The following is a 13,412-nucleotide window of genomic DNA, read 5'->3' on the forward strand; positions in this document are numbered from 1 at the left end:
GAGCCGAGATCGCGCCATTGCACTCCAGCCTGGGTAACATGAGTGAAACGCCATCTCAAAAAAAAAAAAAAAAAAAAAGCAAGAGGCAACAATCTGTACATGTGTTTAGTAGGTCTTCTCTAGAGGGATGACAAAGGAAAGTAGGCCGCATGTTTACACACTGCATCAAGGTGCATCAGGGTCACTTGGGTCCCTTCTCAAGGGGAAGCAGCACAGATCCATCAGGCTCCCAGCTATCTTGCATAGTAGCCCAGGCAGAAAAGGGATGTGAAGGCCACTTCCACTTACAGCACACTTCCATCGTCAAGAATGACCGAGGTGCCTGGCCTTTTACCAGAATCTCATCACCAGTTATTTTATTTATTTATCACAATATATTGTAGCAGCACTACCAGCAGGATCACTTTAAGTAGATACAGATAGATGGCTTCTCTTTGTTCATTCACATTATCAGACAACTCTACAGAATTCTGGTGGCTCAGAATTGAGGTAACATGAAACATCACTGATTTTTGTGGTTTCAGGATAAGTCCTCACCATGGATAAAATAAAATGTATATCACGAAGAGAAATGAGCCTGTCATTTTGGAACACCACAGGAAAACAAACAGCTCATATTGCTTTCCATTCTCCCCTCATTTCCCACACACAGCATCATCTCATGGCTTTGAGGCAGCGGGGTGGCACCCTGCATGCCCCCAGCTCTGGGCTGGATGCCATGACAAGGGTCAAAAAGTCACACAAGAACCTTGACGGTCACTGAACCTAAACTTTTCATTTCACAGAAGCTAAGCAAGGTTAAGAGACTCACCCAAGTTACTCAAATAATGAAGAGGCAGAGGCAAACTGCTGCTATACCTGACTGAAGTCATTTTTACCTGGAAGCTTCTCCCAGCAGACTGGTATAGATACAGTGGTTCCCAGACTTCTGAAACCAGCCCACAGCTCACTGCCTATACCCATTCCTACTTCTGCTGGAAGAAGAACAAAGCATTGAAGAGGAAGGCAATGCTTAAAATGATAAAAATAGAATCAATTAAACAAAAGCCTGGGCACGGTGGCTCACAGCTGTAATCCCAGCACTTTGGGAGGCTCAGGAGAGCAGATCACCTGAGGTCGGGAGTTCGAGACCAGCCTGACCAACATGGAGAAACCCAGTCTCTACTAAAAATATAAAATTAGCTGGGTGTGGTGGCACATGCCTGTAATCTCAGCTACTTGGGAGGCTGAGGCAGGAGAATTGCTTGAACCCGGGAGACAGAGGTTGCAGTGAGCCGAGATCATACCATTGCACTCCAGTCGGGGCAATAAGAGTGAAACTCTGTCTCAAAAAAATTAAATAAAATAAACAAGAACTGAATAATCAAGAGAAGTAAAACGTTAATTAAGACAAGAATGACTGCAACTGAACAACACAGTCAACTCAAGGCAACGTTGGTGGTAGCAAAGTGTTCTTTTCCCAATTTGCAAATCCCAACTGTCTGCATGTGTACATTCACCAATTTTGCAGGGTCACCAGGCATTGCCTCGGAAGCCAGATGTCTGAAAAGAACAATGAGTTTGAGTCCTTAAGAAACTATGTTAAGACATCAATTTGGGTTCATGAAGCACACATTTTAGTATGCTTTAATAACACATGCTCTACCTTATTGATTGGCAAAACAGCTCACTGTTGTATGCAAAAATGAAAAATGTATGGAATTCTGCTATTTGCCTATCAAAATTGAAAAAAGGGTTTTCTAGAATGTTCAGGTCAGTTTGGAACTATCAGGAAGAGTCCTGGGGCCCACCAGTGGGTTTCATACTTAGAGGAACACTGACCTAAAGCCAACATCAGGGCTGGGACAGATGCGTGTGTCCACAATGTGCAAGAGATGTGCGCGTAGGGAGACACTGCCATGAGGAACTGCGTACAGACCCTGTAAGAAACAGTAAGTATGGCATTCCTGCTGAGTGCTTACCCTGTAGTCTCACAGGGGGGTTCTCAGCCAGGCCCCTGGAAAGTGCTGGGAGGTAGCAGGGAGGCTGTAAGTTCCCTTTACCTGAAAGTCTCTGGGAATAGATAGCCAAGACTCCCTGAAGCTTTGACCACTAACTTGCCTGAGAAAAGAAGAAGGGGCCAGACCACCCTGACCAGCCTTTTCTGCATTGATAACTATTTGATTACAGTTACGGTGAGTCATCATCTTCAATGCACCTTCCCCTTTCCTGTCCTCCTCCACAAAAGTCTGCCAGGTAACAAGATGCGCTCTGCCAGCGCTACTTGTCTGGACTCTGGCTTTGCAAGGAGCGGAAAAGAATATACCCAGGTGGTGGTCAAGTCCTCCTCTGGCTATTTTAAAATGCCCAGTAGTTAAGGGCTTGGGTCCTGGAGGCAAAACAGGACTTAGATTTAAATCCTAGTTCGGCCACTATGTGCCTTCTCTAACCTTCAATCTCCCTGTCTGTAGACTGAAGACACTATCTCAAAAACAAACAACTGGTCAGGTACAATGGCTCACACATATAATCCCAGCACTTTGGGAGGCCAAGGTGGGTAAATCACCTTAGGTCAGGAGTTCGAGACCAGCCTGGCCAATGTGGGGAAACTCCATCTCTACTAAAAATACGAAAACTTAGGGTGTAGTGTGGCAAACACCTATAGTCCCAGCTACTCTGGAGGCTGAGACAGGAGAATCACTTGAACCCAGGAGGCAGAGGTTGCAGGGAGCTGAGATCATGCCATTGCACTCCAGCCTGGGCAATAAGAGGAAACTCCATCTCAAAAAACAGAACAAAACAAAAACAAAAACAAAACTTAACAATTGATATAATACAGGAAAAGTGCTCAGCATACAACTGGCAAAACAGTTTACTGCCAATACCCACAGCTATTATTTCTCTTGTTAGTAGCTGGTGATCTCCAGCAGGTGCTCTATACTCAGGTCCACCTCTTCTAGGAAATTTCCCCTAATTACAGAGTCAAATGACCTCTCCCACTGACCAAGTTTCCCCTTTTCTGAACTTCCACAGCCCTATCCCAACACTTAAACATGCGCTTTTCGGTACTGTCACATAAATGTCTCATGCATATGCCCCTTGCTGGCCCCTGCCCCCCAACAACTAGCTTGTCAATTCCCCGGAGGCCTGGCTTTTGTGCTATACAGTAATGACTCTGTATCACTTGTGCATTGCCAGAGTCCTGGCCCCTATTATGCCCAGGTGGAAATGGTCTGCATACGGCATGAACACATGATTGCTGGATGAATGCTTGTGTGAGGTGAACATGTAATTTTTTCAGTATATACACAGTATTTATGATGTAGGGAGAAAAGTAAATGAGGAATGATGAGACTGAGAGTTTTAGTCCCCACTCTGCTAGTGAATGCCCGTGTAGCCTTAGGCTGGGTGTTTACAAAATGCAGCAATTGCCACTGCCTTACCACTAAGACTTAGTGAAGATGGATTAGGCTTTTAAAAAGCAGTGGGATGCCTAACCAGCTCCTTGATGTTAAATAAAGATGAGCATCTGAGTTTTGATTGTAACAAATGGATCTCATTCTCTTTCAGTATTTCCCAGCTCCTATTCTACAAAATGAGGAACATAAAATAGGGTTCAGCCCTTTTAAATCTGATTTCCAGAGACAGAGATGCCACAACGTCCCCTAGTAAGTCATTCCAATGCAAGTAATTTCTGAAACAGTGAATCTAAATTCCTTTTCTCATTTTACACTCACTTTCCTGTGTCCGCCGCCAAAAGAGGCTGACAGTTGCTCTGATCACCATTTACAACCACCTTTAGTCTTAAACATCTTTATTTCACTCTGCTTTCCAGTAGTTGATGTAGACCAGAGGCGACCCTTCCCTCCCCAGTAATATTCACATCAATTCTTGTTTTTCCATTCTTCCTCCTCTTCCCAATCTCCTGAACCGTAGACCTCTGAGCAACACCCACATCAGCTGGCACCACCCAGTTCTACAGGAGTCACCCCAAGGTAAAGGCACCGCGACAGCTGGTTTAGCCACAGCCTAGCGCACAGGCACCAGGATTAGAACCTGAAAGACCTATCCCCATTTGCACCACTGACTCACTACAGGAGCTGGATCAAGGCTGGCTTAGTCTTTGTGAATCAGGGATCGTTACTGTCATCGACGCATGTGTTATAAGAAGTCATCACCTTTACAGTGGTCATTATGAAGTGGTTAACATTAATGTCACTTATGAGCTTGGAAACATTTTGAACTACGAAGGGAAATGGTGCTGGATTAATTAAGGCGGTGAAATTTCAGAAGGCAGAAAAATACGTACCTCAGGATAATAGGGCAAAGAAAACAAATGTGAAAATGGGACCAGAGGTTTTCAAATGTGCTTAAGCAGCAGAGACCTGTCTTCAAATGAAACCTTCGGCACACTCCCACCACTAAACCTTATAAAGTGGAGCTGCTCTGGCTGCAAGGCCGGGCAGGTTAGGCATGGTATGGGGCCAGGACCCACCCTTCCTCCACCTCACCCGTTTTACTGCCTTCCTCGCATGGTGGTCCCCACAGTGTCCACAGGAGCTTTTAGGCTTCCAGGGGTCAGAATGAAAACCATCAGTGAAAGAGGGATGTAGAAAGTACCTGAATTCCCATAATACAGTGAGAGGGGATGACAGGTCAACCCCAGGGCCTTGTAGGGCCATATGGCCAGCATATTTGTATATCAATGGTCTCATTCATTGCTTTTGTCTTTCTAGTCTATCTATATGTTTCTTAGCCTTGATTTTTCATGCATATATATTTAATCATAGTTAATACGTTTTTGCAATGCATCTTAAAATATTTATGGAGTAAGTTGGTGTCTGTATACATACACACAGCTAAAACATCTTACACCATGACAAATGTATTCAAAGGGTTTGGACTGAATATTGACATACGACAAGTTATATGTTGCCCCCATTCTGAAAGCTCCTATGCTATTTGATTGTGTTTTATACATGCTGGCTTGCAGGAATCCCGATGAAAACTGAATATACTCTAAAATGTTCTCCAAGATCCTTAAAAGCCTAAAAATAGACCTTACTATAAAAAGGCTACATTTTTCCCTGAATAATGAAAAGTATTTTAAATACCACTTATAAGACATTAAACATAGATGGTCTAATTAGTCTCTTTACTTCTAAAGGTACATTTCTTAGGGAGGGGGCAATTATAAGAAGTACTTTTCTAAGTGAGATTTCTGTGAACATTTAAATTATAAAACAGTCTGCTAACTTACAAAAATACTGCTTTGTGTAAATTTGACTAAGGGCTATTAAAATCTAAATGATCTATGGAAAAATACAACATATTTAAATTTCCATCAATTTGAAAAATTCAAGAGAGAAAAACAATCTGAAATCCAAACAATTACAAGATATAATTTTTATAATTTTAAAGGAATATTTATAGCTTGAAAAGGAAAAATTGGTGAAATCTATGAAAATTAGGGAGGCAATTCTTTTCCCAGTTCAGGAAAATTATAGTTCTTAGAGAAGACACTGAAAATTAGCTCTTCGTTGATATACATTCATTATGCTAGAGTTTCTAAGTACTCCCCCCACTTTATTTCCGAAAAGAGGAAGACATTTTTTTTTAGAATTCAAAGCATGGCTTTAATGGCCTATGGTTCTAGGGTAGGGTCTGCAAAGCGCAGCCCAGGAGCCAGCTCCATCACACCACTTGCTTTCCTCTGGCAGGAGCTAAGAACAATTTTTACAATTTTACAATGGCTGGGAAAAAATCAAAACCAAAAAAAGAATATTTCTTGACATGTAAAAATAATATGAAATTCAAATTTCAGTGTTGATAAGTAAAGTTTTTTAGAACATAGCCATATCCATTCATTGACATTTTGCCTACGGCCACTTTCCTGTCATGATGGCAGAATTGAGTGGTTGTGACAGAGAGACTGGTCCGAAAGCCTTAAATATTTACACAATTTGGACCCTTAGAGAAGAATTTGCCAAACCTTGATCTAAGAGATGGAGCCCACTCTTGGACCCTTCTGTGTGTTCTTGAGGCAGGAGGTAGGAGACGTACCTGGTTGAGATGGAGCAGGTATTTGTCAAGACACCAGAAACAGCCACAACAGCATCGGAACAAGTACCTCAGCAATGCACCACGCTGCTGGATCAGGTTGAGACCAAAGGAACAGAGTCAAAAACAACACCGGAAAGAAGGCAAGCAGGCAGTTTCTGAGGCAACAGTTTTGACTTATGCACCTAGGAAACACTGGTGGCGTGGGAGTTCTATTTTGTGCATACTAATACTACTGACTATGGTTCAAGTATTACTGAGGAGCAATGTTTCTCTCTTGTGGACTTACCTGTTAGGGGTGCTATTAACCTCAGCAGAAAGGGAGGTCAGTCCATACTACAGTAAAGGAAAAGCAGGCCTTCTGGTTCCAGTAAAAACCACCTTTCCTCCCCCTTTATCTGCCCTTAAGTGTCTGATGGTACACTTTGCTTTTTTAAAGCAAAGTTTACATTCATGAAAAAGTCACAAGCTGGGCTCAGTGGCTCACACTTGTAATCCCAGCACTTTGGGAGGTCGAGGAGGGCAGATTACAAGGTCAGGAGTCGAGACCAGTCTGGCCAACATAGCGAAACCCTATCTCTACTAAAAATACAAAGAACTAGCCAGGTGTGGTGGTGTGTGCCTATAATCCCAACTACCTAGGAGGCTGAGGCAGGAGAATCATGTGAACCTGGGAGGCGGAGGTTTCAGTGAGCTGAAATCATGCCACTGCACTCCAGCCTGGGCGACAGTGTGAGACTCCATCTCAAAANAAAAAAAAAATCACATCCCAGAAACCAAAAAACAAATAATGCACTGTAGATACTAGTTATGTGCCCACATAAGTAAAGCATCAAGTTTAACTTTGGGGGAAATAAATCCTGTAGTGATTTTTTTCAGGACTAAAGTTTGAGAGATAAATGACTCCTTCAAAATATAACTTGAACTTGTACATAGCTCAAGAATGAATACTTTAATGAACCTCTTGAGGGAGGGGTGCTTGGTGGCATCCTACCCACTCTCCAGAGTGAAAACATCCCTGAAAACAATCCTGAAATAGCCTAGGATGAGGACCCCAGGAATAACTCAGCCTTATATGGACATTTTCTCATCCCAGTGTTAATTCAATTGGGTGAAACTTGATCTGGATACTTTTCAGCCTGGCTGTGTTGGTGAATGAGCCTATTTAACTGGGAAAAATCACACGGTGGCTGTGTGAAATGTTTAAGTCATGGACACAGTGCTGGGCAGTAAGGCTGCTGAGGAAGAAAATTTTTTTTAACCTAAGAAAGGACACATTTTCCCAATAGTGACATCATTAAAAGCAATTTTGGCCCTTGGTCCTTGTGGGATCTGGGAAGTGATAAATAACCTTTTAGACCTCAGTCAGAGAGACCTTGGGCCTTCCATTGACTTCTCTTTTAGACTTACGAAAGGCTGTTTCCCCAGGGAGTTTAAGATGCCTAGCTTTAGGAGGGACAGAAAGCTCCCCGATGCTCATTAATTCATGATTTTCTATTATGAATCACACACATACACATCACAAATAGATTTACAATAAAATGCTGTCCTGTTCTTCAAGAAATCCTGCAAGTTTGCTAAGACTGAAGGATTGATTCCAAAATGCAGGAGCCAAAAGTAGCTAGTTTTGTCCTGGATACCGAAATGCCTCTTCAAGTCACCAAAAGGTGGCCAAGCAAAATATTAATAGAAATACAATAAAATAATTCTACAATCAGGGGCAACTGCTTAGCATGCATTTCCAGATAAGGAAACCAGATAATTTTAAGTGATATCCAATCAATTGCTTCTAATTGATATACTAAATCCTGACTATAGATTTTAAAATATCAACAATTCAGATATATTTTTAAAAAGCAAATGAAAACAATTCTAAAATAAAATGTCAACCTATGGGCAAAATGTCCTCAATTTACTAAGGACACATAGCTACACCTGAAAGGTTGGAATCAGGTAAGTTTATGAAACTGACCAAGTCACCAACTCTGAGGTGGTGATGGGGGAGAGATTAACATTGTGTGAGAACAGAAGAGTTGGGAAAAGTCCAATCTTCCCTTGTTTGGCAGGCCAGAAATACCATGAGAACAGCTGTTTTCCTGGTGTTCTGGTTTCCACTGGCATTCATAACCAAATGTGCATGGAAATAAAAACCAGGGAGGAGAAATCCCCCAGGCACAAAAGCCCTACAGTTTTCTGTCCTTTGAGCTGAGATGGAGGTCAGCTGGCCCATCTCACTCTCAAGTGCATTAGTGCACACACGTGTACACACACACATGTACACACACACATACACACTCTCATGTACACTCATTCAAACTCTCTCCTTTTCTCCCTCCTTCCTCCTCACACAGGCCAGGAATTTCCCATGACACCTTCTGAGAAACACAAAAGGCAGGCAATATTTTAGCATTAAAACAGAAATGAACAAATATTCCTATCTTATAGTGTATTTTTTCACTTAAAAAAGCATGATTAAAAAAAAAACCATGATAAACATTTAAGAGTTCATCCCATTTGTTCAGCATTTGCATAAGAAGGAAATTCAGTGAACTCAGAACTACTCCCTCCCCCCCGCCATCTCCACCACATTGGAGAAAACCCAATAAACAAAACCATAAACAAAACAGAGACTCTGGGAAAATAAAAGGTTTGCTGGGAGAGGCGGGGGATGGGAGCTGGGGAGCACAGGGGCTTTCTGCATGGCCGCAGGTCACATTTCTGTCCTGGGACCCGCTGTAGTTTTCTAGTAATTAAGTTTTTGGCAACCCAAACACGGAACATTCAGTGTTTCAGGAGATAGCCTTACCTGCTCTTTCAGCGCATTATGCATGTACATGACAATGATTCTTGGAATCCTCACCACAGGGATTAAAAATGACCCTTTCACAACAGTTCCTTGATGGTAGAAGAAGAGAATGGAGAGAGACGAAAGGATGGGACGATCCGGAGGGTCATTTTGACTTCTGGAAATAGGGAAAAAGACAGCATTTTAAAAACACTTTTTATAAAGCAGCAAACGCTCTCTGGTTCCAATTACCCGTGGCAGTAACAACTTAGAAAGTTGTGATGCAATAGCATTTGGCACACTTTTTATACTCCTTGGTAGCTTTGGTTAAATTGTTTCTTGGATTAATTTAATTCGTTTTGGTGCCACTCAATGCTACAAAGAATATAAAACAGAAAAAATTAAAAAAAAATATTGATGAGTTAAAAAAGATTTCCTCTTTATAATGCCTAGCCCATCCACCAACCCTTCAGCCTATTCATCTCATTTTTACTTTCGGAAGTTTAATTGTAGCACAGTCTCCAAGGTTTGATTACACAGGACTATACGTAAATATTGCCAGCATTCGCCTGGTGATTAAAAAAAATCATCACCACATCACGTGACCAGGGTCAGTGGCCACAGAGGCAACAGTGAACTCCTGTTACAGGGAGGGGACAGAGAGCCCCGGGTACTTGGCTTCTGCACAGCTCTAGGCTCCCCAAATCCTGCTGGTTTCCACCCTGCTCTTTAAAGGTCACTCCAGTGTGAATCATTTACGGGACTTGTCATGACGCAGCTCCCAAGAATGTGTACAAGTCAGTTTCACAGGCAGGGAAAAAAGTGAGAAAGAACAGAATGGGCACAGCCGTCACTCTCCCCTAAACCTGAAGATAAAACAAAGGAGTGGGGGCTGGTGCCGCCCCAGGGGTGACCCTCTGAATTCCCGCTGAAGCCAGTTCTACAAAATAAGGCCTTTCTGAGAAGCAACTTCACAGATTCCCAGTGAAGCTTGGTTTCTTTATAATGGATTATTCTCCAACTTGCTCTGGTTGCTAATAAGTCACTATGAATTAAGGTTTTGACAGCAGCCTAGGTTTTGAGAGAGGAAAAGGAAGGCAGCCAAAAATGTTTCAAGAGTTGGCAATGGCTGCATTTTGCTGTTACTCAAATCAGCTGGGAAGAAAAAGAGAACATGAAAGTAATATTGGGAGCTGAAAAACTGCAACCCAGTTGTCCCACAAAAAGAGGGATGTGTGTTTCAACCCAGTATAATTTAAAATAGGAAAAACCATGGAAGCTATTGCTAATAGGAATTCATTTTGATCGGATAAACTAGAAGAGTAGTGTAGGCCAGGAAAATCTGACACATTTTTTTCCCTTTCCTCACTTTTTTTTAAAGGAAGAATGTTTACTTTTCCATTGAGGAGATTTATGTGCCTTAGAACTTATTATGGTGCTCAAGAGGGGATGCAGGGAGAAGAGGACACCACCTGCTTTCCATCTGGCAGGGAAACAAATGATTCATAGGCCACTGGGCCTCAGGGTTAGCCCTCCAGGTACTGAAGTGTGGGGTTAGCCATCAGCCTTCGGAGGTTTCACTGCAGTGGGGTTAACCATTTCAGGCAGAGGACTGCCTCCACTGCCTCAGCTTCCCTGGTCCGTAACACATCCTGGTTATGGCTCGAGGCTCTGCAAGGCTTGTTGGCTGGAAGACCCACAGGTTCCAGAAGCTGGGTTATCACATGATGAGAGAGGGAACTTAAAAAGAGAGCCCTTTCAACCCAAGCCAGCTCACAGAGCCAGGAGTCACTCAATACCTGCCCTCAAAACTAGAAACAGCCCTACGGAAAAAAAGGCTAATGAAGTGGCATGTCTCTGGGGCCACCTTCTCCTCTCAGACTCATTTCCATGTTCAAAGGTAACGTCATCCTGCTACCTCTCCCTGCTGTGTGTGCGTGGCTGTGCCTCCTGCTTTGTCTCCCTCACAACCAGACAAACCTGCCTTCAGGAAGAGGGTCTGACGCACCCAGTGATGCTAAACATAATACTTATCTCTGGACTTATTCATATTTTAAGAATTGACCTGGGGGACAGCATTGCAGGATTGAGCATATGGGGAAACCCAGCAATAAGTTTCTCAGGAGGCTGGAGAGGACTAGGTCCCCAGTCAGGCTTCCTCATCTCTCTCTAGACCTTCCCACTGGGCCACATCCACCCCGATTCTGTGGGTAGTGGCAGCAAGGAAGACACGGGCATTGTTAGAGGGTAAGGCAACTCCAGCACGTGCCCCATGAAGCCCAGCTTCCCCCTTCTTTTGGATGTGTGGCTGTTTTGAGTGCTAACGGTGCCTGGCTCCCAGAACAACAAGCCAGGTCCCCAGAATACATCAATCCAAGTTGTGGGGCAAAGGGTTTCCTGGTCCCATCCATCCAAGTCCTCTGACACCTCTGGGTCATGGTACCAAGTACTGTTTGTAACTTCCAGTCCCATCAGACAGCACAGTGCACACAGCCAAGCAAGTCACATCATGGTCCTAGGGACAAGCTTTAGCTCTAGTTAGATGCAGCCTGTGCTCACTAAAAATTCTTCTGACATTACAGAAAATGAATTTTGTGCTGAGGCTGCTGGACTAGATGTGGGCTGCACGGGACGAATGGCCTTCAACATAAAGCTGGTCCCAGCAAAGGACCATGTGGTTTCTGCAGAGACCAGGTCCCTTGCCGTATTTCTTACAACAAGATCACTGCAAATGGGGCTTGGAGAGCTGAGAAGGCTGTATTTCTTTCTAATTCTACAGAAAATGAAAATTGTCTTTATTATAAAGAAGAGCATTCTTTAACTGGCCTGGGTAACTCTTGCTATGTTAGGAAATTCATCTGTCTCTACCTAAATTCTGTAGGCTCTGCTGTGAATCCATTTCCTCTTCTCCCTCAGCAGATCCAGAGCAGCTGGAAACCATCGTCTGTATATTTGAAAACGATGATGAAGCTATGCCTCAAGTGTCCCTTCAAACACCTTGAATGGTGCTAGCTTCTTCCTATCACATCCCTAACAGCACCTTTGGCTCTCAGTTGATCCCTCTTCAAGCAAATGGTTGTAAAAAGTAAATTCTACAGATTGCCCATACTCTGGTACCTGACGGTCTTTGTATGAACTCTTCTGCCCTCTTAGTGCTTAAATGAATGACAAAGATGAATGCCCCCTGGCTATATTTAATCCTCACCCTGAGTGCAGGCCAGAAAAGGACACAAAGAATTGTGAACTTTGAGATAAGGAAAAACCTTGAGGTTTCAAAATTAGCCAGAAAATAAAAAAGGAAGCAGAGCTCTTTAATAAATGGAATAGTTGTGCTAAAAATAAATCATTGTGTATATTATAAATTATTTTTTAAATCAAAGTAATATGTAAAGTATCTTACAAACCCCAAAAGCACTGCTAGGCTTAATAGGAAAAATAGCAGTTTTCTTCCCCCATTCATAATTCTCTCTCCCTAGAGATAATACCGGAGCTGTTTTAGAGAACTCACCTCCACACCTCAAAATTACATGTTCTTACTGCTATTTCTTGATTTTTCAGCTTCAGATATTATCTTTTACTTTTTTTTTTTTTTTTAGAGACAGGGTTTCACCATGTTGGCCAGGCTGGTCTCGAACTCCTGACCTCAGGTGATCCGTCCATCTCGGCCTCCCAAAGTGCTGGGATTACAGGTGTAAGCCACCACGCCCAGCCAGCTTCAGATATTGTCTACTGACTTTTCTGCTATGAAAGATTCTGGTTTCATTTTCTTACATAGCCTAACTTCCCCAATCCCCCTCACACTCATGTTCCCATCCTTTCTTCCAATATAATCACATCAAAGTTATTAATGCTTACTGTTTGTTATTCATACATAAATATGTGCTGTAAACAATATTCACAACTAATCCAAGTAGTATATTCCAATTAGATTTCCCTTCCTGTACAACTTTTTTTTTTTTCTGAAGTTGTTACATATTTTTTATTAGCTTGGATTTCCATGGGCATCACCGAATGCTTCACCAATGCGTAAAGGCTTTTCTTAGCGTGTTCGAATACACCTAGTATTCCCTCGGTTCCATTTTCTTTTCATGGTGACATCTCTCCTGGAACCCACTGTCTACCTTAGCAGCTTTCTATACCTGCTGCATAGCTACCCTCCCGAGAATTCCTTTCTCTTCTTGAGCCTGTTTTCTGAAACTCATGTTTTCCTCTCTGGCTTACTTATTAGTTTCAGTGGGGAATATCCCTCCTTGAAAGAACGTGGGCAGGGAAATTTTGGGACTGGCTGTGCATGACTTTATTCTTCTTTACCCTTGACTGGTAGTAGGACTAGGTAGAGCACTTTATACTAGCTATAGATGGGCTACACAATTCTAGGTTGCAAATAATCTTTCACTAGACTTCTACAGCCTTGCTGTACTGTTTTTCTGGTTCAGAGTTGCTGTTGAAAGTCAGATCCTATTCTGGTCCTTGATCCTTTGCCTGTGATCTTTTTTCCCTTGGGAAGCTTCTGGGATCTCTTTACTTGTGTCCTCCAGCCCTGGGAAATTTTCTTTGTTAATTCCTCTCTTTCTTCTGTTTTTTTTTT

General features: G+C 42.7%; 1 protein-coding gene across 4 annotated transcripts in view; it reads right to left on the reverse strand.

The window, feature by feature from the left end:
• The window catches only part of SLC44A3 (solute carrier family 44 member 3), a 71,153-nt gene that overhangs the window by 18,524 nt on the left and 39,217 nt on the right, over positions 1–13,412 (reverse strand). For 2 of the 4 annotated variants that reach the window (XM_017517472.2, XM_017517475.2), the window contains exons 11-12: positions 8,846–9,002; positions 6,043–6,129 (exon numbers count right to left, since the gene is read on the reverse strand). In XM_017517472.2, the coding sequence (XP_017372961.1) occupies positions 6,043–6,129; positions 8,846–9,002 (244 nt within the window). The remainder of the gene's footprint in view (positions 1–6,042; positions 6,130–8,845; positions 9,003–13,412) is intronic. The other 2 variants (XM_017517473.2, XM_017517474.2) reach the window with 2 other exon arrangements.

This window comes from Cebus imitator, unplaced genomic scaffold (assembly GCF_001604975.1).
Source record: "Cebus imitator isolate Cc_AM_T3 unplaced genomic scaffold, Cebus_imitator-1.0 Scaffold633, whole genome shotgun sequence".
Lineage (NCBI taxonomy): Eukaryota > Metazoa > Chordata > Mammalia > Primates > Cebidae > Cebus > Cebus imitator.